The 25,012-nt window shown below is 36.7% G+C and overlaps 1 protein-coding gene across 1 annotated transcript in view; it reads left to right on the plus strand.

The window, feature by feature from the left end:
* LOC106877107 (zygotic DNA replication licensing factor mcm3) overlaps positions 1 to 25,012 on the plus strand; it is a 29,208-nt gene that overhangs the window by 2,375 nt on the left and 1,821 nt on the right. Inside the window, exons 2-20 of the mRNA XM_014925904.3 lie at positions 997 to 1,109; positions 3,374 to 3,496; positions 5,524 to 5,609; positions 9,258 to 9,388; positions 10,779 to 10,853; positions 11,470 to 11,553; positions 12,005 to 12,084; positions 12,817 to 12,925; positions 13,010 to 13,140; positions 13,682 to 13,738; positions 15,786 to 15,883; positions 17,270 to 17,478; positions 18,158 to 18,247; positions 19,923 to 20,007; positions 20,513 to 20,639; positions 21,907 to 22,063; positions 22,549 to 22,689; positions 23,695 to 23,789; positions 23,962 to 24,074. Of these exons, the coding sequence (XP_014781390.1) occupies positions 997 to 1,109; positions 3,374 to 3,496; positions 5,524 to 5,609; positions 9,258 to 9,388; positions 10,779 to 10,853; positions 11,470 to 11,553; positions 12,005 to 12,084; positions 12,817 to 12,925; positions 13,010 to 13,140; positions 13,682 to 13,738; positions 15,786 to 15,883; positions 17,270 to 17,478; positions 18,158 to 18,247; positions 19,923 to 20,007; positions 20,513 to 20,639; positions 21,907 to 22,063; positions 22,549 to 22,689; positions 23,695 to 23,789; positions 23,962 to 24,074 (2,104 nt within the window). The remainder of the gene's footprint in view (positions 1 to 996; positions 1,110 to 3,373; positions 3,497 to 5,523; positions 5,610 to 9,257; positions 9,389 to 10,778; positions 10,854 to 11,469; positions 11,554 to 12,004; positions 12,085 to 12,816; positions 12,926 to 13,009; positions 13,141 to 13,681; positions 13,739 to 15,785; positions 15,884 to 17,269; positions 17,479 to 18,157; positions 18,248 to 19,922; positions 20,008 to 20,512; positions 20,640 to 21,906; positions 22,064 to 22,548; positions 22,690 to 23,694; positions 23,790 to 23,961; positions 24,075 to 25,012) is intronic.

The raw sequence follows: 25,012 nt of genomic DNA on the forward strand, positions 1-25,012 counted from the left end.
TACAAATAGTAGCCTATTCTCTTTCAATCACATCCTGTCGTCTTCAAAGAATACAATTGCATTGTAGTTCCTGATAGACAAAAAGATGAGGTAGTTACCTCAGGAATGCTTTGTAATATAGGTCTGCTGAACCAAAGTTAACCTAGTCTAAGCAACAGTTTTTACTTATTACTGAAATACTCCATTATCAAGCTGTTACTATTTTTCAGCTGGGTAAAATATATACAGGGGTGGTGCAAAAGTAGGTATACAGTTATGGATTTGGTTAAAAAGAGACGATGAGTGAGTGATGGCTAGAAGAATATTGAACTTCATTTGATAACCAGTTGATCTAGCAAGTGGGGCCAGTGTGCAATTATGCTGTCATGAGGTAGGCCCCGAAACAACGTGCATTCTCTCCTGATGACTCCATACACTTGTTGGCTTCCGGTATTCAGAGCTTTTGACTGGTAGCACTTGCATATGCAAGTTGTTTGCAAAACCTCTAAATTAATAACATTTACTTGAGTAAGTCATGTTCAGTTTTGTTAATAACTCATTGATCCAGAACTAAATCTCAAAAATTTGCTCATGTTCATAGATAAAAACCTCCAATCTTACTGCCCCAAAAATAGCAACCACAGATATTCTACAGAGCTTATTTGTAAAACACTTTCCTTAGCAAATAAAGATTTATATGTTCATTTAACTCCTACTGTCGTGGGAAATCGAGAAAGCAGTAAAAATTAGGTCTGGTTAAGAAAGAAAAGTATGGCTTTTAGTATATTAAGAGCCTGGTACGATTTTTTTAAAGTAGATTGTTGGTGTTGAACCACATCAAATTGTTACTTATCCACTTGCGTTCTCTAGATTCAGTTAGTTGTTCATAAACTTTGTCTAATGGCAAAGAGTGGAATATTCTGCTAAGGTCATTTATTCTTTAACAGTCAAAATAGAGATAAATCTTGCATTAGGAGGAAAAGTTGAAAGAATAATTTTCTATTTGTTTTCTTACAGGATGACCAAGGTTTTTATCAGAATAAAGTACGTGATATGATCAATAACAATGAGGTTCGCCTTGTTGTGAATATAAATGATGTACGTCGAAAAGTTCCAAAAAGAGCTCAAAGGTAAGGTTAATGTTTGCATCTTAAAAAGCAAGGAAAACAGGTGTTGTTTGATAATCTTTTATCTGATGATATTCCATAGAATGAGTTAAAGGAAGCAGTAAATGGATATTTAACATTGTTATAATTGATCTCCAAGCAGAGATACAAGTCTGCAAATATTGGAGAAGCTTATAGTTGATTATATCAGGGCCATGGAGTCGGAGTTGGAAACAATTAAGGGGTAACTGGAGTCAGAGTCTTATTTTACTTATTACTTATGCGCCCTTTTAAAGCCTAGCCAGGCCCATGGGCCCGGTTTCCAGGTTTCTATGGCGTTCCCTCCAGCTGGACGGGTCACCAGTCCATCACAGTGTTACTCAAGAAACCGGAAGAATTTGTGAGAGAAAGTTGGGGCTAAAGAGTACAACAGGGGTCGCCACCACCCCTTGCCGGAGCCTTGTGGAGCTTTAGGTGTTTTCGCTCAATAAACACACAACGCTCGGTCTGGGAATCAAAACCGTGATCCGACCGCGAGTCCGCTGCTCTAACCAGTGGGCCATTGCACCTCCACGAAGTCAGTCGGTAAAACTATACTGACTTTGACATCTTTATTCTTTAATATAAACTAGTTACAACGTATAGGCTTATTCAGTACAAACCTATGCATATGCTTTATGAGAGAAATAGGTGAATCACAGGAATCATTTGATCTTTCAGTCATTGGACTGCTGCCATACTGGGGCATAATTGAAAAAATTGACCCCAGCACTTATTTTCTTAAACCTGGTATATATTCTGTTGGGCTCTTTTGTTGAACTGCTAAGTTACAGGGGCATAAACCAGCACTGGTTTATGATGGAGAAGACACATGGTTTCCATCTTCCAAATTCATTCACAAGTCATTGGTCTACCTGGGGCTATAGTAGAAGACGCTTGCTCAAGGTGCTGCACAGTAGGACTGAACCCCAAATCATGTGGCTGTAAAACGAGTTTCTTAACCACACAGCCATACTTCCAAATAAAAATACATAATTTTAGTAATAATGTTACTAAGAATGGTTTTCTCTGGTGATATGAAATGGAAATTCCATGTGGATTGTAATAGGTTGGCATTGTTTTAATCTTTTATCGTGCTTCAGTCATTTGACTGTGGCCATGCTGGGGCATTGCCTTGAAGGGTTTTAGTCAAAAATATCGACCTCAAGATTTACTTTTTGTTAAGCCTAGTACTTAATCTATTGGTCTCTTTTGGTAAACCACTTAGTTACAGGGACATAAACACACAAACAGTGGTTGGGGATAGACAAAGACATACACACAGAGATCATCATTATTTAATGTCTGCCCTCCATGTTGGCATGGATAAGAAGGTTATCAATAAGGATACTGTTTGCCTCTATTGGAGATGGTTCTTTAATTCCTCTTATTGCTGCTAAGTTAGGAGTCAAAAAGGTATCTGCTTACAACTGGGTTTTACTAAACCATATAAAGTTTTATTTATGCTTTGTTTTAATTAGGTTGTAGATGGCCAGTGACACGTAAAAAAGCACCATTCGAGTGTGGTCTTTGCCAGGACAGCCTGACTGGCTCCCCTACTGGTGGCACGTAAAAGACACCATTCAAGCGTGGTCGATACTGGTACGTCCTGGCGGCACATAAAAAGCACCCACTACACTCAGAGTGGTCGGCGTTAGGAAGGGCATCCAGCTGTAGAAAATTTGCCAGATCAAATTGGAGCATCGTGCAGCCTTCTGATTTGCCAGTCCTCAGTCAAACCATCCATCCCATGCCAGCACGGAAAGCGGACGTTAAACAACACTGATAATATTTGGTACTTATTCTATCGGTCTCTTTTGCCGAACCGCTAAGTTACGGGGACGTAAACACACCAGCATCAGTTGTCAAGCGATGAACATATACACATACACACACACACATATATATACATATATACGATGGGCTTCTTTCAGTTTCCATCTACCAAATCCACTCACAGGGCTTTGTGGTTAGCCCAAGGCAATAGTAGAAGATGCTTGCCCAAGGTGCTATGCAGCAGGACTGAACCTGGAACCATGTGGTTGGGAAGCAAGCCCTTTAGCACACAGCCATGGCTGCACCTATCCTTACATTTTGTTCTGTTATATTGTCATTATTTCAGATAATGAGAGATTTTTTATATTTTTTGCATGCATTTCAATATGAATATTTTTATATGCATAAAAAACTATTTTCAGAAAACTTAAGTGAGCAAATGCTTTTCATGAACATTTAAAACTTTTTTCCAGTTTATTGAATGAATCCTTTGAAGAAGTGATAGCTTTCCAAAGAGCTTTGAAAGAACTTGTGGCCTCTACTGATCCAGTTTACAGTAAGCAGTATGAAGATTTCTTCATTGGTTTTGAAGGAAGGTTTGTAAATTCAAATACTCTTTTACTTGTTTCAGTCATTTGACTGCGGCCATGCTGGAGCACCGCCTTTAGTCGAGCAAATCGACGCCAGGACTTATTCTTTGTAAGCCTAGTACTTATTCTATCGGTCTCTTTTGCCAAACTACTAAGTTACAGGGATGTAAACACCAGCATCGGTTGTCAAGTGAGTTTCCGTTTACCAAATCCACTCAAGGCTTTGGTCGGCCCGAGGCTATAGTAGAAGACACTTGCCCAAGGTGCCACGCTGTGGGACTGAACCCAGAACCATGTGGTTGGTAAGCAAGCTACTTACCACACAGCTACTCCTGTACCTATGATTATAATTTTTAATAAATTTTGTACTTTTTGATGATTTGGTTCATGTTAAAAGATTAACATAGAAAAAATGGTTCACCTCATTTATAGGCTTGGGACCAAATGTTACACTTTATTTGAATGTCTGTTTTTTTTTAAGTATCTCTCCAAATTTTCTATAGAAATTATAGCCAACACTGAAAGTTATGGTGTTTCAAATACAAATAGGTCTATGTAAATAATCCTTTCTATTATAGGCACAAAGACTGAAATTTTGGGAGAGGGGGCCAGTTGATTAGATCAACTCAGTATGTAACTGGTATTTATCGGCCAGAGCAGCCGTCTGGCTTCCATGCCGGTGGCACGTAAATAGCACCATTTGAGCGTGATCATTACCAGTGTTGCCTTACTGGCACTTGTGCCGGTTGCACGTTAGAAAACATTTGAGCGAGGTCGTTGCCAGTGCCGCTGGACTGGCTCCTGTGCAGGTAGCATGTAAAAAACAGATTGCTATACCATTGGGTGATCACTCCATTTAAAAAAAAAAAAGAAAAAAGGGTCATATGCATCTAATAGATTTGATTCAGATCTGACTGGATTGGTCCACCTATGAATTAATATGTACCTTGATTAGATCTATTTTACTGTTGTTTAAATATTTTGTTGACTTGCAATATTAAGTACAGTCTATTTTAAGTGTCTGTGGAGGCGCAATAGCCCAGTGGTTAGGGCAGCAGACTCGCGGTCGTTGGATCGCGGTTTCGATTCCCAGACCGGGCATTGTGAGTGTTTATTGAGTGAAAACACCTAAAGCTCCACAAGGCTCTGGCAGGGGGTGTGAGGGTGGCAAACCCTGCTGTACTCTTTCACTCATTCTGTCTTCCTGTTTCTGTTGTACCTGTATTTCAAAGGGACCAGCTTTGTCACACTCTGTGTCATGCTGAATCTCTCCGAGAACTATGTTAAGGGTACACGTGTCTGTGGAGTGCTCAGCCACTTGCACATTAATTTCACGAGCAGGCTGTTTCGTTGATTAGATCAACTGGAACCCTCATCGTCGTAACCGACGGAGTGCCACGAAATTAAGGGTCTATAATAGGTTACAAAAAAACCCTACACTAATTCTATCCTTATGAAAGATCCTGAAATTATCCAGGTCATGAGTTCAGTCTTCTCATAAGGCTTTCCTTTCATATGAAACAGTTCACAGGAGAAAAAATTGCGAAATTGTGTTATTTCTGATTCTGTAGTGAACTTTCCTTAAACTTGTAAATTCTTTAGATAAAAATCTATCTCAGTGCCTTTAAGTTTAATATAGTAATTCTAAACAGTACCTCAATTAGAAGTAGGTAAATGTTTTTATGAAACTATCCAGATCAGTGGTTCTCACCTGTTTTTTGCCAATGGATCCCTCTTGATTCCTATTTTACTGTGTTGGACCTTCATATCCATTCAATGTTTCTTACAAAAAAAATTCTTATTTTTTTATAACTAAATATCATAAGAAATTGTATTAAAAAAACTGTTAAAATATTTTGTGCATATAACCAGATTATTGCACACAAAGTTTAACGAAATCTTATGAGGAATCTAAAGGTCATATGAACCCCCAGTTCAGAACCATTGGCCCAGATAATCTGAATGAATGTTTTTCATTTTTTATCCATAACAATTTTCTCTTTGTTTATCTTTACTTTTTTTTTTTTATATAGTTTTGGTAGTAAACATGTGACTCCTCGCAGTTTAACCTCCCATTATCTCGGAAATATGGTTTGCGTAGAAGGCATTGTAACAAAATGTAAGCTATCATTTAAATTATTCCTTTCTGTTTCTTTCCTGATGTGCAAGTTGAGAATATTTTCGTTTTCACTTTTCTGTTTTCCAATTCATTTCTACCATTTTTATCACAAAAATTCTTTGTCTCATGATTGCCAAAGCATTGGATAACTCAGTCTTTAATTAATTTGCTTGCTTCATGTTCCTGCTTGATGGGACTGGGGTCCATCAGTGCTCCTTGTTGCTGGCAGCCCCATGCCAGCCCCTCTATCATCCAAGATGATGTTGAGCCTCTTGAGATCTTCTTTAATCAAGTCCATCCATCCATCTGGTGTGGAGCCTACCACAGGGCTTCTTCCACCCTGCAATTGCTGTGTTAAATGGGAGTAAAGTCCTGGTGGGTGGTAGAGGATATGTCTACCAGTGCATGTAACAGATGAGATGGGAGATATTTTATAATTGCTTTTTAAGTCTCAAGGATACTCTCCACTTCAACTGGCTTTTACTTAAGCTGCTTTGTTTTTTGGTCAGTGCAGTCCCACCTGACTGATAGGTAAGCAGTCATTTGTGCTATAAAATTCTTTCATAACATATATCTTGTATCCTTAGTTTCCACATTGCCATTAAAGTCTATAACTATGATTTTGATGTCTCGTGTGTGTATTTTGTTGAAAGGGATAATTAAGAGAAAATTATGCATGTATTTAGAAACTGTTGTTATTATTTTTGCTGCTAACAAACTTAAATAGCAATAATTCTTCACTCATTTATGATTGAATAAACATAGCTATCATCTATCTTGATTTATTACAGATGCATTTGTTCTTATAAGATTTCATTATGATAAACTGATTAGCTAATTTGAATACATATAATTATTTCATTCCCTCTAAATAACACTGAACATCAAAGAACCCAATATACTGGCTTTATTTCTGTTCCAAACATGGAGTTCTGTTGCACCAAGTCATTAAGCACAAGCAGAAAACAATCTCCTTAGCTTTCAGAGTACATGTATATTTAAAACCATCTGTATGCTATATCACAAGGAAATGGTTTATTTCAACTACATACATCTTCACACATTGCCAAACTTAATTTGGCCAGTGTTCATTATTGATTGCTAAATTTGGCACAAGGCAGCAAATTCTGGAATGGTTTAAGTTCATTAGATCAACCTTAGTACTTGAGTGATTTTTTTTTTTTTGACTTCTGAACAAAAAGCAAAAAATATGAACTTAAGAATGTAACAAATATATAGCTTATCTAAGGAAATACATGTATGTGTGTCTATATTGTGTTTTTATATATTGTGTATATTTATGCCCACTTGTATTTACATTTGTATCTTTAAGCGTATGTATATGTAGTTCTTTCTTTCTCTCTGCATATATGTTTGTGTGTGTGTCTATGTAGCATTTTAATCATTTCTCTTTTTGCCTCTTTGACGTTTTTCAAACTTTTTGTTGTTTGTTTTATTTCTTCCTCTCTTCGGCCATTGTTACTTTCCTTCATTAACACTTTTTACTGCTTCCTCTCCCTTACTCTTCCCTCGCCCCTCTCTTTCTTGTGTTTGTGTCCTTCAACACCAATTGTCATTTATTTTCTCTCCAACAAATAGCTTTATATGATATGTTAGATTTTCTGCTGTAACAGAACATCACTAGTTTCCTTGGATTCTACTACTTCACTAAACACTCTAAGATTTCACTAATTCTGTCATCAATTATCATTTTGATGTTGATAAATTGTGTTAAGAATTGTTGTCTCCTTGGTTTCCTAAAGGACTGTGGTGACGTTTTTACATTGTATTTTCAAACCAGGCATGAATCTGTAACTGAAATAAAAGTAATTTATCTTGCATGGGACCACTTTTTTTTATAATGCTTAGAAATTTGACTAGCAGGATTGAAAAATGGACTGACAAATTATCATATTTGATAAAATTAATCATCATAATCATCCTCATCGTTTAACGTCCGCTCTCCATGCTAGCATGGGTTGGACGATTTGACTGAGGACTGGTGAACCGGATGGCTACACCAGGCTCCAATCTGATTTGGCAGAGTTTCTACAGCTGGATGCCTTTCCTAACACCAACCACTACGAGAGTGTAGTGGGTACTTTTACGTGCCACCGGCACAAAGGCCAGTCAGGCAGTACTGGCAATGGCCACGCTCAAAATGGTGTATTTTACGTGCCACCTGCACAGGAGCCAGTCCAGCGGCACTGGCAATGATTTCGCTCGAATGTCTTTACATGTGCCACTAGCACAAGTGCCAGGAAAGTGCTGGTCACAGGTGTCATCACGATTTCGCTTTCACTTGCCCCAGCAGGTCTTCACAAGCGGAGTTTAGTGTCCAATGAAGGAAAGGTACGCATAAGTGGGCTGGCTACACCCCTGGCAGAGGCCTTGCATTTAGTTCTCACTTGGTTTGCCAGGTCTTCTCATGCACATCATATTTCCAAAGGTCTCGGTCATTATCATTTAACGTCCATTGTCCATGCTGGCATGGGTTTAACCAGGGCTGGCAAACCGGAAGGCTGTACCAGACACCAGTCTGATCTGGCATGGTTTCTACAGCTGGATATCCTTCCTGACGCCAACCACTCCAAGAATATAATGGGTGCTTTTACGTGCCACAGGCATGGGTGCCATTTGCACAACACCAGTATCTTCCACGGCTATGATTTTACTTGGCTTGATGGGTCTTCTTTTCAAGAACGGCAAGATTTATACAGTTGCAAACTCTGTCTTCTTGTAAATAAAGACAATGAGGAGAGGGAAAAAGTTCATTGATATACTTTTTGATGGTAATGAAATTATTATATAATACAATGCTCAGGTATACTAACAACTCGTAAAAAGAAGCTGAAAGTGCATGAACAGAATAATACATAGAAAGTGATCAGTGAATGAATCGTTTAAAAAGGGGAAGGTGGGGGGATTAGGTGTACTCTTGGCGAATTTCAGGAAGCATGGAAGTTTTGAAGGATGGTATGTCCCGACAGCCAATTATTCATGCTGGTAGTTTATTTCATGCAATTTTGTGCATGAAAAAATGTTTCTGAAAGTCATGGGTGCTGTGTTGTTTTTTTTTTTTTTTTTGTAAGCATGTCCATGGGAATTCAAAAAGGTGCCCATGGTTGTTGCTGGAAAGATGGTGGAATTGGTCAGTTTCATAATTGCTGGATTTCATGTTCTGATTATAGACCTTCATGAAGATTTAAAGCAATAAGTTATTTATTCTATTTTTTGCCCTCTCATTGTTTTCAGAAAGTTTCAGTTGTTTAACTCAAATTCCTTCAAAAAAATAAAAACATATCTGGAAAATATGAAAACTAAAAGAAGCAGCACATATGCTAGGACACAACAACCTCCTAAGCAGACTGAGTTCAGATATGAGCAGCATATGGGAACCGGTATTAAAGAAGGATAGAAAAATATTAGATTTATAAGCCCTAAAGTTCACTCAATAATTGACCATGGGCATATGGCGTAGTGGTTAAGAGCGCAGGCTACTAACCCCAAGATTCTGAGTTCGATTCCAAGCAGTGACATGAACACTAATAATAATAAAAACATGTCTGTTGTACATTTTTTTTACTTCTTATACTTTAAACTGCTATTTTATTAAAAATCTTTCCAATGTCTTCTTTGCTTATACAGGTTCGTTAGTGAGGCCAAAAGTTGTACGAAGCGTGCATTATTGTCCTGCAACAAAGAAGGTTATAGAACGACGATACACTGACTTGACTTCATTAGAAGCTTTCCCAACAAGTGCAGTTTACCCAACTAAAGTAAGTAATATACAAAAGAATCTATTTTGGGTCAGACAGAGTTTATTGAGGTGGATTGTCTATGTTGGGATGCCCTTCCTGTTGCAAACCCTCATCTGTTTCCATGCTCAGACATTTTTCTTTCAGAATATTGGAAACAAATGACACTGCTTGTATGATGGTGACACTCATTTACAATTATCATGCTCTGTCAAGATAAGGAGACACTAACATAAACAACTCAGATACATACACACATATATATTACCCAATCTACTTGCAAGGGTTTAGTTGGCCTGGTTCTATAATAGAAGACTCAAAATGTCAAGCAGTTGGACTGGACTCAAGATCATGTTATTGGGAAGCAATCCCTGCACCTGTTGACCATGATGATAATCATCATCATCATCATCTTAACATTTCCCGTGATTGTATGAATTGGTTGTCTCTGTTTTACATTGGTGTCAGTATTCCCATGATCCTATGTCACCTTGTCTCAACTTCCTCAAATTTGACCTCATCACGTCTCACATTGCTATTGTTCTTCCTCAGCATTAAATAGTGCCCACTGCTAACAGACACAACTTTATATCATTCAGCAGGTATACCTAACTTACCTGCACAGAACAGATGTCTTTGATAACTGGCAACTCTCTCACCTCAGTTGCCCTGCCGTACAAGTTAATGCTATACATTTATTGTATTGTGCTCATCTAATTTGCCTATGCAACTTTTCCACATTCAGTGCATATATTTCACAACCATGTAACATTCTATTCATCTGTTTCACACACTATCCTTTTTACCATAGAATTTCTACTCCTTTCTTATGGTCACACATAGTGCGGGTGACACGTAAAAGCACCCACTACACTCTGAGTGGTTGGCGTTAGGAAGGGCATCCAGCTGTAAAAACTCTGCCAATTCAGATTGGAGCCTGGTGTAGCCATCCGGTTTCACCAGTCCTCAGTCAAATCGTCCAACCCATGCTAGCATGGAAAGCGGACGTTAAATGATGATGATGATGATGATACATAATTACTTTTGGAAATCTTGTATTTTTAAGCTTTTAAGCAGACATCTCCATCTTATTGTTAGACTCAAGAGTGAAAGCTCTTTGGCAATGAATCGAAAGGAATACAAGATTGGTGCTTTAAAATCAAAGAAATCAAAAGGAATAAAATTCCTTTGAATACAATTCCTTTGAATCAAAAGGAATATAAGATTGGTGTTTTAACGTTTGAAGAATTCTGCAGCATTTAACTTAATATCTTAACATAAGATGATGAAAATATTACTGAAATGTCTCATTTGTCTTGAAGGTGCAACTTTCAAAAGTCTTAATCTCAAGTAACATTTTTAAAAATCTTTTTTCTCTAAACATCTCTTGCTAAATATATTGTCATTTTAGGATGAAGATGGAAATTTACTGGAGACTGAATATGGCCTTTCTGCATACAAAGACCACCAAACATTTTCAATTCAGGTAAATCTAATCTTCCTTGTAAATTCTAAAAATAAAAAGTTTTGAATTGGCGGGTATAATTCTTGAGATATTTAGCTTTAAATTTATGCAGTTTTTCTCTATCTATAATTTATGTTAAATAATGATAGGATGAAGTACAATTATGTTTCTAGTGAAATTAAGATATGAAGTAAAAAGCTTCCAAATTGAATTTAGGCTATGTCAGTTTTTGATGAAAATATACGTTATACTGATTCCTAGTTACAGCAAACATAGGACATTAAAAGTAAAATGCGGAAGACTTATTGGTGCATTCATTCATAGCATATACTTTTAGGGTTATGTATTGATATTTTAACCCTTTCGATACCAACCTGGCTGAAACCGCCTCTGTAATACAAATCTTCTACCAAACCTCAGTTACAATTTATGTTCCTAACACTAGCTTAACAATAACTAAGTTATTTTACTAAATTCTTTGTTATGTTTAAAATTAATTGAAAGAAACACAGAGCATCTCAAAATAAATACGGTTAACAAAAGGGTTAAAAGCTGGATTAAATTCATGTAATTTGCAAACCAATTTAGTGTGGTGTTTTATTTGTTATGTGAAACAATTTTATTTTTTGTTCATCAGGAAATGCCTGAAAAGGCTCCAGCAGGCCAACTTCCTCGATCTATTGATGTTATTGCTGATGATGATTTGGTTGATTTATGCAAGGTTGGTGCATTTGCTTTCTCTTGAATCAGTTTTCACATATTTAATACATGCCTTTGTATTCTGAGGTGCACAGATACTGCAGTTTCCACTGAAAAAGACAATAGTTTCATTACACCCATCATGTATACATGTGTTTGTTGCCTATCATTGCTTGGCAGCTGGTGAGTTTATGTCCTTGTAACTTAGTGGTTTGGCAAAAGAGATCAATAGAATAAGTACCCAGCTGAAAAAAATAAGTACTGGAGTCAATTCATTTGACTAAAATTCTTCAGGGTGGTGCCCCAGCATGGCCACAGTCTAATGAGAGAAACAAGTAAAAGATAAAATATAATTTCAAATTAGAAATTACACTTCATCATTCAGTTTTGTTATAATTTCTTCTTACAACAAAGATGGGTTTCTTTTGAATTTTAATGTGTTTTTTTTCTCATATTCTTTTTCCTAAATCAAGCCAGGAGACAGAGTACAAGTCATTGGAACTTACAGATGTCTTCCTGGAAAAAAGAATGGATATACATCTGGGACATTCAGGTGAGTTTATTTTTGAAATTTTAAATGATATTGACATGAAATATGACAGTATGAGGTTGGTTAGGATGTGTTCAAGCAACAGTATTTAGCTGTGATTTAATTATGATTTCATGCATATCTTAACTTTTGGCACTTTTCAGAATAAAAATTATTCATTATCTTTTAAAAGCATGTTTGTTTTTGGATGTAGTTTAGAAATAACAACACTGGCATTCTTATACTGAGTGACACAAAACTTAAGATACTTAACTGAAGCTGGTATATGAGGCGACACTTTCTCGAGTACTTTCTTCGAATATTGGCAAAATATATGAAGGGAAACAGTCACAACAAAAATTGAAAAAAAGAAAGTGTTGTCAATTGCACTTTCTGGAGCTTACCTTTTAGTCTCCATTGTCACAATTCTTTCTAATTTTGATACAAAGCCAGCAATTTTGAGGGGTGGGGGCATGTCAGTTATATCAACCTCACTACTTGGCTGATACATAAACTCTGTAAGGATGATTTGGACTCAGAATGTAATGACAAAAAAAATACTTCAGAGCATTTTTCCTGTTGCTCTACCAATTCTGCCAGCTCACTTCCTTTCCATTGCCATAAAACTATTTTTCTCGTTAGTCAAGTAATATTCTTCTCATTAGTCAAGTAATATTCTTGTTTGCTGTCTTAAAAAAAACGATTCATTTGTTTGTAGATGTTTTTACACCAAGATATTTTTATTCCTTCTTGTAGGACTATTCTGATTGCCAACAATGTCCAGCTCCTAAGTAAAGAAATATCGCCTGTCTTTTCTGCTGATGATGTTGCTAAGATTAAAAAGTTTAGCAGACAGAAAAATGTGGTATGGATTTCTCTTCAGTACATGCTTTTATTATTTTAATTCTTCAATTTGTGATACTTAATAGTTTTCCATTACATTTTGAAGGATGTTTTTGAGTTGCTCAGCAAAAGTATGGCACCTTCTATACATGGTCATGAATATATTAAAAAAGCTGTCTTATGCATGTTACTTGGAGGAAATGAAAAAGTTCTTCACAATGGAACGCGGTTAAGAGGGTAAGTGTTTCTCTTTTGAAAAGTTATAAAAACATTTTCAGCTTCAGGTCATTGTAGATCACTAAGTCCTAAGTTTGGAAAATTTTATTTAAAGGGGAAAATAACTTGATAGCGTAAAAGGTTGGGAATCACTGTATTAGTGTTCGCTTTGTACTGAAGAACTGAATTAGTAAAGTATCATTAGATGCACACCAATTTTAGCAACACATATTCAGGGGAACAAAGAGTTTTAGTGTGTTATAGCATGTAATACAGGCCCAACTTTACATATGGGACCTGGAGTGATTTTTTTTTTGTGTGTGGGGGAAAAAAATCTTATAAGCTATCAAATATGGTAAATGCTATTCATATCTAATTAGTAAAAAGACTTACTTTGATAATTAATTTAAAAAGAAACTGAAATACCTTGATCCTTATTGCTTGTAAAAGTATAATCATTATTAATTAATATTAATAGGTAATTTGTTGGCCTTGAAATCTTTAAGTAATGAATTGTTTTTACAAAAAATATGAGTTTATTTTATATTTTTCCTAATTGCAGAGATATTAATATTTTACTTATTGGTGATCCATCAGTTGCAAAGTCTCAAATATTAAGGTAAGTAATCATTTCTAATTATTTCTATAATTAGTAATGATTTGTTAACACATGTAGGTATGTATACTTATATACTTGTGCTTATACTAGAAATCATCATCATTGTCGTTTAATGTCTGCTTTCCATGCTGGCATAGGTCGGACAGTTTGACAGGAACTGTCAAGCTGGAGAGCTGCACCAGGTTCCAGTTGTCTGTTTTGACATAGTTTCTATGGTTGGGTACTTTTAATGTGGCACCAGTATGAGATATATGTGTATATATAATTTGCAAGCAAAGGATTTGTATTTAATATAAACATATAAATGAACCAGTGACAAAGAGCAATAGGTACAGGTGTGAAATTTACTTCCCAGACATGTGGTTTTGGTGTCAATCCTACTGTGCAGCACAATGGCTGAGTGTCTTCTGCTTTAGGCCAACTGAAGCCTTGAATGTTGGTTTGATAGCTGGAAACTGAACTTGGTATCTTGTGATGGCTATAAATGATCATTTCTGTCATATAAGCAATGTTTTGTTTCTAGTCTTCGATGGAAAAATACATCTGCCCATGGGGAAATACTACTTTGCTTGGAGACCGGTGACTGAAAAGCATCTGACCATTGAAAATCTTCCTCAATGAATTCCATCTGATTCATGCAAGCATGGAAAAGTGAACATTAAGATGGTGATGGTGTATGTGATATGATACATTGTGTGTCTTATTAATATATCTTTCTTTAACAATTGATTGCCTCATTTAATGACTTTTAATAGCTTAATAGGGACAGAATTTTGTATGTAGTGTAATATAGTGATGGCCATTAATGGCTTCAAGAATGTTTTATTTAATGTACATGATGTAGTTTGACAAGTCTGCATTTTAACATGGTAACCGTTACATGTACCACTGGTGGTTCATCGCAAACTTCACACATCCACCCTATGCACTACTGGTGGTACATTTTCATAATTTGAGAAAATATTTTATTCTGTATGTTTGACATGGCTTCGAGGGTATTTAAATAACCTGAGTGCTAAATATTAAAGTTTAGTTATGAAATATTGTAAAAATGCAATGAAATTACATTTCCTTGTAATTAAACAGTATACAGTGTGACTTGAAATATGTGCCATCACCAGTTAAGTTGCAGTAACAGGCCAGGGCAGTTAACGTCATCATCACCATCATCGTCGTTTAACGTCCGTTTTCCATGCTGGTATGGGTTGGATCGTTTGACTCAGGTCCGGAGAGCCAGCAGCTGCACTAGGCTCCAGTCTGACCTGGAAACATTTCTACAGCTGGATGCCCTTTCTCATGCCAACCACTCTGAGAGTATAGTGTGTGCTTTTTATGTGCCACCAGCACAGGAGCCAATCAGGAGGGCCTGGCATTGATCATGTTTGGATAGTGCTTTGTATGTGCCACCGGCATGGGAGCCAGTCAGGGAGTACTGGCATCAGCCATGTTTGCATGGTGCTTTGTATGTGCCACCGGCATGGGAGCCAGTCAGGGAGTACTGGCATCAGCCATGTTTGCATGGTGCTTTGTATGTGCCACCGGCATGGGAGCCAGTCAGGGAGTACTGGCATCAGCCATGTTTGCATGGTGCTTTGTATGTGCCACCGGCATGGGAGCCAGTCAGGGAGTACTGGCATCAGCCATGTTTGCATGGTGCTTTGTATGTGCCACCGGCATGGGAGCCAGTCAGGGAGTACTGGCATCAGCCATGTTTGCATGGTGCTTTTTATGTGCCACTGGCATGGGAGCCAGTCAGGTGGCCCTTAGCTTCTTTAGCTCTATGAGGAAAAGCTGGTCAACTGTAGCCATCCCATCTTTTTAAGTATCAGGAATGTATATGCCCTCTTTGTCGAGATAGAAGGATTTTGAGGAAGATTTGACTATTGTTTCGAGCAAGTTGGGGAGCCATTTAAAGGTCCTTTTATTGACTAGTTTTCTATTGTTTCAAGTGTTTGAGTGATGGGAAAATAGTGTGGAGGGTATCATTGAAATTATTAACAACCTCATGGGCTGTATTCATTTACAATATTTTTGTCTTTCTGTTAAGGTATGTTTTACATAGTGCTCCAAGGGCTATTCCAACAACTGGTCGAGGGTCATCTGGTGTTGGTTTGACTGCTGCTGTTACAACCGATGCTGAAACTGGTAAGGCAAACAAATGGCTTTAATTTTGTAGACTTTTCTATCCTATACTCTTTGTAGTTAGCACGCTGGGCGAAGTGCTTAGCGGTGTTCCGTCTGCTGCTATGTTCTGAGTTCAAATTCCGCTGAGGTCGACTTTGCTTTCGTCCTTTTGGGGTCAATTAAATAAGTACCAGTTACGCACTGGAGTCGATGTAATCGACTTAATCCCTCTGTCTGTCCTTGTTTGTCTCCTCTGTTTAGCCCCCTATGGGCATTAAAGAAATAAATATATTTTCTCTACTACATATAACCTGTACGATTCGACGAAAGAGTTCCCATTGTCTTCTACTGTTACAACCAGTAACTAAGTCATCAAATCTTTCTTTATCATCTTAAGAATGTTTGAATATACTGGATAAAGTAATGATAGATTGGAAAGTACTAGTCAAACGTATGTTTGTCATAGGAATGCTTATTATTATTTTCATATGTGGATGATATCAGAAGACAATGGAAGCAAAAGCTCCGAACAAAAGAAATTCTAGAACCTCTGGAAAAGTAGTTTCATTCTGCTAATAGTAATTGGAGAGGAGCAAAACTGTTGCACTCTGACCAACTTTCTTTGTCTTCACTGTGGCTTCCATGTGAAAATAGGCTGGACTGCAGAGGGAATATATGGTGGGGTGTAAAATATAGACTTCAGCTCCAAAGCAACATGATATACTTATTTAGATAGATTGTGGCCTGTAGCACTGCTTGATTAGAGCTGACCTAAAACAACAACCAGCAATTACATTATTCAGTTTACTAGCTGTTATTTAAAAAATTTTTTTGCTGTATGTGATAGAATGATTTTGGTGTTGCCTAATACGACAAAAGTCATTTCAAAACTTGATCATTTGCAAAGTTATCTCCCCTTAATTTTTAGCTGATTTAGTACAGTCTCCACAGAAGTTTTTCACTGATGTTCTCATATAGCTAAAAATATCCCTTTATTGCATGGTCTCAAGTTGGGCCTAATCAAGCAGACCAGGCATTCGTATTGTGACTATGTTAGCTTTTTACATTTAGGGCTACAGTATCTAATGTCTTACCCACTCCAAGATGTCATAGAGCAAAGTTTAAGGGGTATTTAGCTGTTATTTTCAGCAGTACAATGGACTGCGTAGCTTCCCTTTTCGACTCAATTATACATAGTTTGATTGAGATGCTGTTTAGACAAAATGACAGAGCAGTCCTAAAATGAGCATCTTTAACTGTGTCAATATACCTTGGACTATAGTTGGGATTATTCTCTTACTTGTTTCAGTCATGTAACTGTGGCCATGCTGGAGCACCATCTTGTATTTAGTGTTAAAAATTTATTTTGTGTGCTTGCTATTGTATATGGTTTTATTTTCTGTCTAGGTGACCGCAGACTTGAGGCCGGAGCTATGGTATTAGCTGACAGGGGTGTTGTATGCATTGATGAATTTGATAAAATGTCTGACATTGATAGAACAGCCATTCATGAAGTTATGGAACAAGGAAGAGTCACCATTTCCAAAGCAGGAATCCATGCTAAGCTTAATGCTCGTTGCAGTGTTCTGGCTGCTGCAAATCCAGTGTATGGCCGAGTGAGTTCTTGTTAAAATACATTTTCTTTTTTTAAAGATATTTTTAAAATACTATTAATCCTTTAGCATTTGGATTATCTTGTAGCTTAGAGATTTTGAAGATGTTGTTCATTTTTAGAACGATATTGCAGGGTAGGTACGAGATGTTGGATATGGCTAGTGTGAATATAAAGCAGATGGAATATTTGGGCCTGATATGGTCAGTTCAAATACTAAATTGGTTAAATACATTTTTGCATAATCCTCAGATCAAAAGTTATAAGAACAGCCTGCTTGTGAAATTAACGTGCAAGTGGCTGAGCACTCCACAGACCCGTGTACCCTTAACGTAGTTCTTGGGGAGATTCAGAGTGTGACAAGGTTGGCCCCTTTGAAATACAGGTACAACAGAAATAGGAAGAAAGAGTGAGAGAAAGTTGTGGTGAAGGAGTACAGCAGGGTTTGCCACTGCCTGAGCCTTGTGGAATTTTAGGTGTTTTCACTCAATAAACACTCACAATGCCCGGTCTGGGAATCGAAACTGCGAGTCCGCTGCCCTAACCACTGGGCCATTGCGCCTCCACTTTATCTTACAATGGAAATATATTTAACAATAAGAGAGATTTCATTTGTAAAATTTACATTTGGGATATATTTATTGCTATTAAACAATATTGTTTTCATTTTCTTTTTCTTCCAGTATGATCAATATAAAACCCCAATGGAGAATATTGGTTTGCAGGACTCCTTGCTGTCCCGTTTTGATTTGCTGTTTATTGTCCTTGACAAGGTGGGATGTTGCCATATGTTTATGTGCATCTAGATCTTATACTTATTGTTTTAACTTTTTATCAATCTTATCTTTTTTTTTTTTTTTTCTGAAACTAATTTTTCTTTCCTCTTAACTTATCATGTACTTTCTTAGAATTGTCCTAATAACCTAATTATCTCTGGTTTTAATTAATTTCCTTGCAAGAGCATGTACATTCTGTTGTAATTTATTGGATAAAGTTAATGTTAGTCTTAGTGAAGTGCTTTACATTGTTGAGATCAAGAAAATATATTTACTTGTTTACTGCCTTTCACCATGAACAGTACCATCAATAGTGTAGCTGTCCCCCACCTCCCACCCCGGGGCATGAGTTGGACAGTTCAACCAGATCTGACTGGTTGGAGGATTGCATTTTGCTCTGGTGCCTGCTTTGGCAAGATTTCTATGGCTGGATGGCCCTTCTTCATGCCACCTATTTTACACTGTACTGGGTGCTTTTTTTCATGGTATCGGTACTAGTGCCTAGCCTGCAAGACTAAGGTCCTTTTTGGTGGAGTGGGAGTATGGGAGAGTATGAATTATGGTATTTGGAAATCACTATGACAGAGATTTGTTAAGGTGAAATATTTCTTGTGGCTTTGTAGCTAAGAAGCTTGCTTTCCAACCACATGGTTCCTGGTTCAATTCAATTGTGTAGCACCTTGGGTGCTTTCTACAAATAGTTCTAGGCCAAACAAGGCCTTGTGAGTGAATTTGGTAGATGAAAACTCAAAAGAAGTTTGTCAAGTGTGTTTGTGTGTACCACAGTCTTGGTATCACTTGATGGTTGTAAATGAGCAGCACTGTTATACAAGTGATGCCGTTCTTTTGTAGTCATGAAAATCATCTTTTGCTATGGACAAATATTAACATGCTTGGAAACAGGTGATGGTTGATGACAGGAAGGACATTTGGCTATAGAAAATCTGCCTCAACTTTCTGACTTGTGCAAACATGAAAAAGTGGACCTTGGAACAATGATGATGATAAATTACACTTGATGTTCATATTTACAAAAGAATACTTTCAACAAGTGCTGTAAACAATAGTTATTAGATCTTGGACAACTGGTGATTATGGAAATGAAGTTAGGGATAGTTACTCTAAAGTTGATTCCTGCTAATTTCTCCACCCAGCAGATTAGAATCATTTCATTTTTAAAAAACAACGATATTGAGTTTACACTTAAGCTTTTGGGAAGCAATACTTTATCTGTGGTACTAAGATGTTTTGAGCCAAAGCTACAAAATATTGGGTACAATTCTTTTATCTATCAGTTATTTTGCTGTTCATTTTATTACCAAGGTGGTGGTGATGATGGTGTGCTAGAAAAAGCACCCAGCACACTCTGTAAAGTGGTTGGCATTAGAAAGGGCATCCAACAGTAGAGACCATGTCAAAACAGACAACAGAACCTGGTGCAGTCCCTGGCTTTACCAGGCCCTATCAAACTGTCCAACCCATACCAGCATGGAAAATGGATGTTAAATGATGACGATTCCATTCTGATGATGTAAAAGGGAGGTTGATGATATTGCATGCATGCATGCACACACACACATACCCAGTGTAACCATGTGCAATTTATAAGTAATATAAACTTCCACAATTTACTCTTTTTCTAGTTTTCTCACTCCTAAATCTGCTTTTTCAGATGGATCCTGAAAATGATCGAATGATTTCTGAGCATGTTCTTCGAATGCATAGATATCGATCTCCAGGCGAACAGGATGGAGATGGTAAGGATATTTTTTTTTTTTTTATAATATACTGTTTTCAGCCCTTCTGAATTTGGAGATTTCATCACGATTGAAACATATCCAAGTACATTAACCCTTTAGCATTCAGATTACTCTGTCAAATGTAATTTTCATTTATTCACATTGTTTTGAAATAATCTGGTGTTATTTTGTAGCTTAATGTCTTTGATTACGTGACTGTTTATTTTTGGAATGATGTTGTAGGATAGGTGTGAGAGGTCAGATCTGGCTGGTTTAGAACATAAAAGAAGGTAGAATATTTGGGTCTGAAATGGCTGGTTTAGACACAAAAGAGTTAAGCTGGCTGTATCTGGCCAAAATATTCTACTGGTTATATATTCAAACTGGCCGGATCTGACCTCTCACATTTATCCTACAATGTCATTAAAAAAATATACGATTACATCTTCAAAATCTGAAAGCTACAAGATGATGCTATAATGTTTAAACTTGATTTTCTAATCACCATTTATTTTACTTGTAGCTCTTCCTATGGGAAGTTCCGTGGATCTTTTGGCTACCAAGGATCCTGAGGCAGAAGAGAAAGATGCAGAGACACCAATTTACCAGAAATTCGACAATATCCTTTATGCCAATAAAAAATCCAAACAGTGAGTAGAATTGATAATTTGTATAGTTTGTAATAAGGTTTTTATGAACAAGCACTGTTCACTATTTCTTAGTAACCAATACAGACTAGGCTAGGAATTTCTCTAATTGAAAGAATTAAAAGGCTCATATAAACTGAATCAATTGCAACTATTTGTAAAGAATGTTTTTAATCAATTGACTTAGCCCTCATTTTGTAAGTCTTTCATTTTGTATCCTAGAACCAGGGCGGTCGGTCCTGGTTCTAGGATACAAAATTTCTGCTCTAAAATGATTGAAATTAAAACTCCATAAAAACTTTAATTTCAAATACCATCTTAATAAGGCAAAGTAATTTAACTAAATTTTGCGAATGTGTATAGGTGCAGGAGGGGCTGTGTGGCAAGAAGTTTGCTTCTCAACCACATAGTTCCAGGTTCAGTCCCAATGCATGACCCTTGTGCTTATTGAAGTCTCAGACTGACCAATTCCTTGTGAGTGGATTTGGTAAATGGAAACTGAAAGAAACCCCATTGTGTATATATCTGTGTGTCTATGTTTGTTCCCCATCCCTACTTGATAACTGGTCTTGGTGAGTTTACATCTGTGCAGCTTAGCAGTTTGGCAAAAAAGACACAGAATAAGTACCAGGCTTTATAAAATGTACTGGGGTTGATTTGTTCACCAAAAATTCTTCAAGGTGTAGGAGTGGCTGTGTGGTAAGTAGCTTGCTTACCAACCACATGGTTCCGGGTTCAGTCCCACTGCGTGGCATCTTGGGCAAGTGTCTTCTACTATAGCCTCAGGCCGACCAAAGCCTTGTGAGTGGATTTGATAGACGGAAACTGAAAGAAGCCCGTCGTATATATGTGTGTGTATGTATATATATATAAATATATATATATATATATATATATATATGTGTGTGTGTGTGTGTGTTTGTCCCCCCAACATCGCTTGACAACCGATGCTGGTGTGTTTACATCCCCGTAACTTAGTGGTTTGGCAAAAGAGACTGATAGAATAAGTACTAGGCTTACAAAGAATAAGTCCTGGGGTTGATTTGCTCGACTAAAGGCGGTGCTCCAGCATGGCCACAGTCAAAAGACTGAAACAAGTAAAAGAGTAAGGTGGTGTCCCAGCATGGCCACAGTCTAATGACTAAAACAAGTAAAAGACAATTAAATATGCTGTCGATGTTATAAATTAATATTGTTTGGTGATAGTTTCTTATTAATTATAAAATATTTGAAGTGGTTAAATAATGTACATATCCGTTTTTCTTCTCAGTGATCGTATAGTAACTGCAGAGTTTATGAGAAAGTATATCCATGTGGCAAAAGCTTTGAAACCAGTTCTCACCTCTGAAGCTACAGAATTTATCTCTGATGAATATGCAAAACTGAGAAGTCAAGATAGTTTGCATGGTGATTCAAGTTTAGCTCGGGTAAGATCTTCACCAGTTTTCCTCTTTGTCATTCTTTCTGTTTTTCAAGTGTTAAGCTAATAGAGTATTTGATAAAACTTGTCTCTCCTTGTGGCCAATGCCAGTGCTGCCTGACTGGCTCCCATGCAGAAGGCATGTAAAAAGCACCCACTACACTCTCAAAGTGGTTGGCATTAGGAAGGGCATCCAGCTGTAGAATCCTTGCCAGAACAGGTTGGAGCTTGGTGCAACTTCCTGACTTGCCAGTCCTCAGTCAAACTGTCCAACCCATGCCAGCATGGAAAGCAGACGTTAAACAATGATGATGAAGATGGTGATTCCTTACATTTACAATTATGAAAGTTCTATAAAGGAATACTTCAGAATGATTATCTGTCACTTCTATTACAATGTTTGACTTTAGACTCATTAAATTTATTTTGTATGGTTGGTTGAAGTATGATATATTACACAGTATGTTTTTCCATTTCTTTTTTTTTTTCTAGACCCAGCCTGTGACTGCTCGTTCTCTGGAAACAATGATTCGGTTGTCCACAGCCCATGCAAAAGCCCGTCTTTCTAAAACTGTGGACCTTGAAGATGCTGAGGCAGCTTTGCAACTTATTGAATTTGCTTATTTCAAAAAAGTATGTAAATGAGATGCTTTTTACTCTGTTTAAACTGACCAATGAAAAATTGTGATTGATTAAATCTTAGGAATTTGTTACTTTTGAATTTGAGGGAAAATTCCAAAAGCTTTCATTGATAACAGAACATATTACATTTAAACAGAAGGTTCTATTTTTGGTCAAGTTGGCCTTTCATTCATCTGGGGTCAATAAAATTTTGTACAAGTCAGGTACTAAAGGTAATGTAATCAACTCCTCTATTGCCAGAAACATTTAGTGTCAGACAAAATGCTCTCCATTCTGAATACAAATTCTATTCCCACCTCCAATTTTGATAAAATCAACTCTTACCCTTTCCCAAATTTCTAGCCTTGTGTCTGTCAGAAACAATCAGTATTATTTCTGTAAAATTCTGCTGGGGTTGCTTATTCCTTTCATCTTCTCTGGATGGATAGAATAAGTATCAATTGAACATTCAGGTCTCTTAAAATTGCTGGCATTGTGTGAAAATTTGAAACTTATTCTTATTATTGTTAGATGATACTTTTGACCCTTAAATATGACAATTTATAAGCCATTTTGCTGTGAATTATATCCAGTGACATTTTTAGTTACTAGGCAAAAATAATTTTAACCAGATCACATTTGATCTACTTTAACTGTGACATTAGTAATTCATTGATTTTTATTTTGAATATTTGTGTGCATGTGGGGTGGGTCTAAACACAATTTAGTATTCAGCTTTGTTTTTCAACATCTTGAATAAAAGTTCTGTCAGGGCATGGCCAGGCAGTGTCTAATAGAATAAATACATGGTGCCTTGGAAATCAACATTACTTGATCTACTACAATTTTATGGCCTTGTATTATTGTTGAGAAATCATGATTAGATCATGAGTGTGGAGTTCACTGGCTGTTTTATACAAGATATTAAACTGGGTTCAGTGTTTTATTTGTCTAAAAATTTCAACCAAGCACCAGAATAGTATATAATTACTTCAATGGTCTGTTTTCTAAACACAGGTTCTACCTAGAGAGAAGAGACAAAAACCACATGCAGATGAATCTGAAGATGAAAGCCAGGATGAAGATACAGAAAAAACAAAGTCTTCTAAAAGGTAATTTAAGATAAGATGTACTTGCATTTCCTTTTTTTTTTCTCCTTTCTTTTGTACTCTTAAATATAGATAATGATTATTTAATCCGTCTGTATCATTAATTTTCTTAAACTTTCTGTTGTATTTTAAATTGCCATTTCTACTGATTATCTAAACATAAAATTTCTTACAGAAAAACAGGTGACCATCAACGTAAACCTCAAAGAAAAGAAGGAGATGAAGGCTATGATCCATATGACTTTGAACGGGGTGATTCAACACAGGCAGTTGCTGCTACAGATAGAGGTAGATTCTTAGTTTTCTTTTATCAGTCAAATTAGAAATACTTTTTGAAAATTAAATCACTGAAATGAATTTGAATATAATAATAATTTTGATTTATTAGTGTTGTATTAATATTTGTCAAATGTAATATTTTCCATATTTGAACTTGACTAATTTAAGGAAGTGAATGTCTTTGAATAGTTAAGTGCTATTTTATCATCTTTTTGGCTTGGAAACTATGAGGCCAATTTAGATTCAAACTTCAGGTTTATAAAGAAATAGGAAATTATGACAGTAACCAGTAGCCCTCTTAAATGAAGAGAATTGATCTGAATATGTAAGGAATATAATTTGTTGTCATAGTATACTATAATCCAAGCATTTGGCCATATTTACATCACTATCCTAAAAACTCTACCTCTCCTTCATAGCCCAGACAAACGGGGAAATATGTAAAAAAAAAATAGCAACATCAACAGCTTCTTTGGTGTCAAAGTTTGCTTCTGGATTCAGTCTCATTGCATGGCAACTTGAGCAAGTGTCTTCTGCTTTGGCTACAGGCCAACCAAAGTTTTTTTCAGAGGATCTGATAGATGGAAACTGAAAGAATCCCGTCATATATAGTTGTAAATGTGTACAACTATCATAGGAGCAGTTTCATTTCCAATATTCTGTGAGAACTCGTTTGGCAGTGGGGGAATTATAACCTTGCTTGGCAATAGGAAGGGCATCCAGTTGTACAAAATCTCACATCCGATCCATGCAAGCCTGGGAAAGTGAGCATTAAATAGTGATGATGGGTAGACATTACTTTACTCTGACTGATACCACCATACCTGACTCTGCTGTTGCTACCAGTAGAATCTAAGTATGCAGACATACGATGGAGTGTGTACATAGACCAGGACTATCATCTTGCATTCTATACAATTAATCACAGCATATCAGTAGTTATATGC

This window comes from Octopus bimaculoides, chromosome 4 (assembly GCF_046866305.1).
Source record: "Octopus bimaculoides isolate indiv1 chromosome 4, ASM4686630v1, whole genome shotgun sequence".
Lineage (NCBI taxonomy): Eukaryota > Metazoa > Mollusca > Cephalopoda > Octopoda > Octopodidae > Octopus > Octopus bimaculoides.